Raw genomic sequence first — 5395 nt, forward strand, 5'->3', positions numbered from 1 at the left:
TTTAAGAGTAGGAGGAACAAAGTTAGTCTTTGGGATGGACGGGTCACCAATATAGCCAATTCCTTTCATGTTCTTGCAGGTTTACCAACACTCAAAATAACATCAAGATTATTAACTCTAGAATTAAGCATACACACAGACTTAGACATTTCCTCAAGTTTGTATTTAAGACGCCATCTTTCTTCTTCAATTCAACAGCAATAAGCATGAGCCCCGTTTTTTCTTGAAAGAGAGTTTCAATTTTTCATTCTGTTTCTCAAGCATCTGAGATTCTCCGTTCTACTTTAAATAGAGTTTTATAAGATTCAGCAAGAAAATCATTAGATAGCTCATGTTCATCACCTATATGCTCATTATCAATAAATAACTCAATATTAAAAATGTCTTTGATACGAATAGTAAATTCCATAACACTACTTGTTTGATCGGATTCACTTTCTTCAATGGACTTATCATCCGAAAAGTTGACATTATAGTTTTTCTTTGAATATGCTCAAATCTTTGACATTCACGACATTTAAGTCATTTGGATCTATTAGGATAACTAGGGTTTTGTCTTTCACCATTTCTACCTCTAAGCTGAAAGTTACAACTTCTTGAAATTTGTTTTTGATTGCCATTGACATTGGGAGAAACATTGCTCTCGATTCTTTTGTCAAGTCTTCTCATAACCCTGCTAGTTTTTTTTACAAACATGGATGCATCACCGCATCACCTTTCAATGTTTCTATTAAATTCTTTTGACTTAAGATTGCTTACATATTCACTATCCACAACTCAAAAGCATTGTCGCTTCAAAAAATTTCGATATCTCATTTAGAACTCAATGTGTACACTTGTAAACTTAACTCCTTTACTCCATGGTAGAGTGCCACTTTTTGTGAAATTAAAATGTTCAACCACACTCAAAGACAGTTTTCTTGTGAAAATAATAATATATTAAGAATATGCATGAGAAAGAACAAAGACAACTAAACTAAATAGCCTAAAAAAAAAACATCATGATTGCAAAATGAGTTATAAGAAAAGAGATTCTCAAATTTCAAAAAAACAAACCATATTTTCTATTCAATTATTTTCTAATCTCTCTAACCCTATAGATGAATAACACAAACTCAAATTCTTACAAACTCAAATTCTTTAAAAGTGTTCCTTAATCCTCTCGAATACTTCTAAAGTTTTCCCAAATCCAAAAATCACTTCTAAAGTTCTAGTCGTAGTAGGCCAAATATCCAAAAGCAGACCCATAACTCATTGTTGAATTGATCTGCAAAATGAACGGACTTGACCCTGGACCTAAGAATCGCCCATACCGTTGTTGACTGCCACCGGACCGCCATTGTGCTGACAGAAACCTGCCACTGCCACCGTGCCACCACTACAAACCACTGGAGCTCCGCTGCTGCTATGGACCTTTTCGCTGAACCACCACCGGCCGCGACTTCCATGAATTAAATTTTTATATATTTTGAATAAGTCATTTTTGAATCTTTCAAGCAAACTCTCCTAGCTTTGTTTTTGAACAGACATGGCTAAAACAGATTAGGCACGGCTAAAACATAATAGTAACACTTGCACCAAGCACACCTAAGAACAAAATATACTTATGCACCATCTAAAATTATAAACCAGAAGTCATAGCATAGGTTTGGATAAAAACTAAACAAAATATAACGCAGACAGAGAGCAAAACATGATCACGCACAAAAAAAAAACAAGAAAGTTGCATCAGCTATTTATTTTAGTCTATGCTTTTGACCACATTACAAGGCAAAATTTATCAACTTTCATTTCAATGCTCAAGACCACATTACAAGGCAAGATAATCATCCTACAAATTGCCCTCCAAGGTGATGATGATGTCTAAATTGAACCTCTTGGTGTTGAACACCTTCAACACCATGCCTAAGACCTAATGTCAATGAAACAGACCCAAGTGATCCTCCAACATCATGTCCACTATGTCTATATGGCAAAAAATCCATCAGTGTTCCATCCATTCTTGAACTCATTTCACAGTCCAATTTTGATCGCTTCTCTTCTCTCCATTGTTCTGCTTCATTTAATGCACTTTCATCTGCATTTCTATCTATCGATGAACCAAACTCCATATCCTGAATTTGGTTTTCAGGTATTGAATGCATGAAAAACCCGTTAACTGTCTTATCCATTTTAGGTTGGTTGCATGAGCCACCTTCAGTGCCGGAAGTTCCTTCAGTTCGGTTGGAGTTATCATTCGTACCTGTTGTTGTATTTTTGTCAAGCATGTGTACTTCCTCAACCATAGGCTTCCACACTCGAACTCGAGCATTGATAAACCAATTTGATACCTGCGGGAACCAATTCCAATCTAAATTAAAAAAATTGCATAAACTAAAACTAAATGATAACAAGCAAAATTAAAAAGTGGTCTACATTCCTACCTGGTTTCTTGAAAGACCTGTCTTAGTAGCCAACATGTGTTTATCAGTGTCTGTAGGATAACTGCAAGGAACCATAACTCAATCATAATTACTTCCTTGACAAACAAGATATGAAAAGACTCGTATATAAAAATTGAAACATAAGACACAAACATACGGGTGAAGAAAGTGTTCAAACAACCAAGCTCTAAGAATCGCGACCGCACGCTCGGGGAAGCCTCTTTGAGGCCTCCAAACATGCTGTTGTTGTGGATCATGAAAACCTGTTATAACCTTCTCAACTTTGTTCTTTTGTAGGCTTTGGTCCATGCACCTTACCCTTGCCACATTATCAGTGTCAGCAAAGTGAGTAATATTGTTTGTGGTGGCTATGGAAGAATCATTCTGCATGACTTCACCAATAAGTTTGAGCTGATTTGAAATAGAATTGTTTAGGCACTTGAAGTGTTTCGATACTAACTTCAAAGCCAAGGTGATGTAAGGAGTAGCTGAATTAAGACCCGCTACTGATTCAAAAGAAGAAAATACCATTTGCATTTGGTGTTGGTACTGCTTGTATCTCCTGCTGACCTATTATAGCCCAGCAAAACAATGTCATAACCAATTTTGTTACTATAAAGTAAAGTTTCTGACAGAACGAATCAAACACAAATACAGAAAAGAAAACCATAACACCAGTTTTCTCCAAAACATGTACTATACTCATTTTAGCTTATAATTAAGTACAAAGTTTATATAAAAAGTGGTAAAAACAAACCTCTTCTTGCATGTACACAAGTTTTGCTTTATTTTGTTGATAATCTGGCCGCAAAGAAACACCAAAACCACTTCTGGATCCCCAATCAGAACTATTTTCTTTTGTAACATGAAACATAGATGAGGAAGAACATGAATGACTTTCTTTAGAAGCATCCTCAGTCTCTGAAACATCACATGTTGACACAAATTTTGGACAGCAAACCTCAGACAACAAATTTTGAGCAATCTTTAAGAATCTTGAATTCTTGAGAATAGTAGCATAACCAGTGAAAGGACCAAGTGGACCCACATTTCCATAACTAGTAGTAGTCTTTGAGTTAGGCATTATTCCAACCACCAAATCTTGAAGTGGTTTTCCACAATCTCTAGAAACATGAGCCTTAGATGAAAGTGATAAAGATAAGCTTTGTGGATTTGAATCTATTTGATTTTTCCATCCGAACTCTAACTGATTTGGTTGGTGTTGAAGTTCAGAAGCATTAACTACACAAATCTCTTGAGCATTGTTATGATGCATGAGTGATGTCATGTGAGAATCTGAACTATTAGAAGTGATAGACTTGACAATATCTTGCAAAGAATGATTCTGATATAGTGTTGAAGAAGTAGGAGTATGATGCATGACATGACCTAGTTGCTTATCACCGCCATAAACACATGGAAGAGAATTTGTTGCATTATTTAAAAACCTATCAGTGACTTGATGTTGAACAGTATTGTTTCTCCAATTTTCAAAATCACTCGCATGCTTTTGTTCAGGAGAATGAAAATCAGTCAAAGAATTAGCATATGAGCCATAGTGCTGCTGTTGATGAAGTTGATGATGATGATGATGCTGTTGCATCATGAATAACCTACTTGATTCTTCTGAACTTCCACCTAGTTGCTCCTGATACTCCAAAGGATTCAAAGTAGTAAAGAAGTTAGGGTTTTCTGATGATGAATAAACAACAACAGGCTCCTCATGGTTATAATAACCATTTCTAAAGCTTCTAACTTGAACAAGATCCTGCATGTTAAACTTCTAGGGTTTAAATGTTGTTAGGGTTTGATATTTGTGCTGGATTCTTATTCTTTGATCCAATGCCAAAAAGTTTCCAAAAATTTCCCTCCTGCAAACAACATATCCAACATCACCATGAGAGAAACACATAAGAGAAAAGTTAATAAAATACAATAAAAAAAACTAGGGTTATAGTAACCTAGAAAGAAGTTAGGGTTACCAGTACTGTAGCTGTATGTATCTATGGACTATGGTGATGCTTGGTTTCAGATTTATACCATGAATCAGTACTAGTTTTCAAAAAGCTAGTTACACTACACTACACAATCATTCATTATGATCTACAATATCATAAACTAACGTAAAGTTGAATCTTCAAAGCTGTAACTCAAAAAAAAATGAGAAGCTAGCTAGGTCTGTAAGTTCTCAACATTCAACACTTGTGTTGTGCTGTGTGTGGTTGGGGGCCCTTTTCTTCCACCTTCCATTTTTCTTGTCTGTCTAGTTTTTCTACTTTTTGAAATTCTGTCCCTCTCTATAAAGTTGTGGAGGGTTTATATTCTGATTGCTACTGTTAAAAGGAACGAAAGTAATTTGATTTTAATTTTAATATTACTTTGATTATAAAATTAATATCTTCTCATCAACTCTTTTTGGTCATTCATTCAATTCAACACTATAGTAGTAGTTTCTAAAATCATGAAATCAACTTTTTCTTTAGTACAGTATTAATGTGAAATAGAATTCCTGCACGGCTATATTAAAAATAAACTATATCTTTTTTATAATATTTCGTATTTAATTTTTTATTTGTATATAAAATTATTTTGTAGGTTATTTAGATTATATTTATAATTATATTATTAATTTTTTATTGTGAAATACAATATACTAAAAAAATTGTAAATAATATATATGATTAAATTACAGACATTAATATTATATTTATTTATATAGATAAATTATTTAGATCTTTATTTGTAAGAAATAGTAAAATTTAGATCTTTATTTTATATATATTATATTAATGCTAAATTTTAATTAATAAATTAGTTTAGTTATATTTTTTATCAACTATTATTTTTATATTAAAAATAAAATTATATTTTTTTATAATAGTTGATATTTAATTTTTTATTTGCATAAAAAATTAATTTGTAGGCCATTTAAATTATATTTTCAATTATACTATTAATTTTTTAATATAAAT

The 5395-nt window shown here is 32.9% G+C and overlaps 1 protein-coding gene across 1 annotated transcript; it reads right to left on the bottom strand.

Annotated features, from left to right (window-relative positions):
- Nucleotides 1-1713: 1713 nt before the first annotated feature.
- On the bottom strand, nt 1714-4706 carry LOC127083522 (BEL1-like homeodomain protein 8). Its single transcript, XM_051023824.1, has 5 exons — nt 4406-4706; nt 3181-4294; nt 2581-2993; nt 2424-2484; nt 1714-2330 (listed from the first exon to the last, which is right to left on the bottom strand). The coding sequence occupies exons 2-5, from the start codon at nt 4195-4197 to the stop codon at nt 1827-1829; spliced, it is 1995 nt and encodes a 664-aa protein (XP_050879781.1). The 5' UTR covers nt 4198-4294; nt 4406-4706; the 3' UTR covers nt 1714-1826.
- Nucleotides 4707-5395: the final 689 nt, after the last annotated feature.

The sequence above is a fragment of the Lathyrus oleraceus genome, chromosome 5 (assembly GCF_024323335.1).
Source record: "Lathyrus oleraceus cultivar Zhongwan6 chromosome 5, CAAS_Psat_ZW6_1.0, whole genome shotgun sequence".
In the NCBI taxonomy this organism is placed as follows: domain Eukaryota; kingdom Viridiplantae; phylum Streptophyta; class Magnoliopsida; order Fabales; family Fabaceae; genus Lathyrus; species Lathyrus oleraceus.

Excerpts from the sequence above, each read along its gene's own strand:
- LOC127083522 (XM_051023824.1), bottom strand. The coding sequence starts at position 4,197 with ATGCAGGATCTTGTTCAAGTTAGAAGCTTTAGAAATGGTTATTATAAC. Across the intron at positions 2,994-3,180 it reads TTGTGTACATGCAAGAAGAG|GTCAGCAGGAGATACAAGCA; the intron begins GTTTGTTTTTAC and ends GGGCTATAATAG. Across the intron at positions 2,331-2,423 it reads CAGGTCTTTCAAGAAACCAG|GTATCAAATTGGTTTATCAA; the intron begins GTAGGAATGTAG and ends TGGTTCCCGCAG.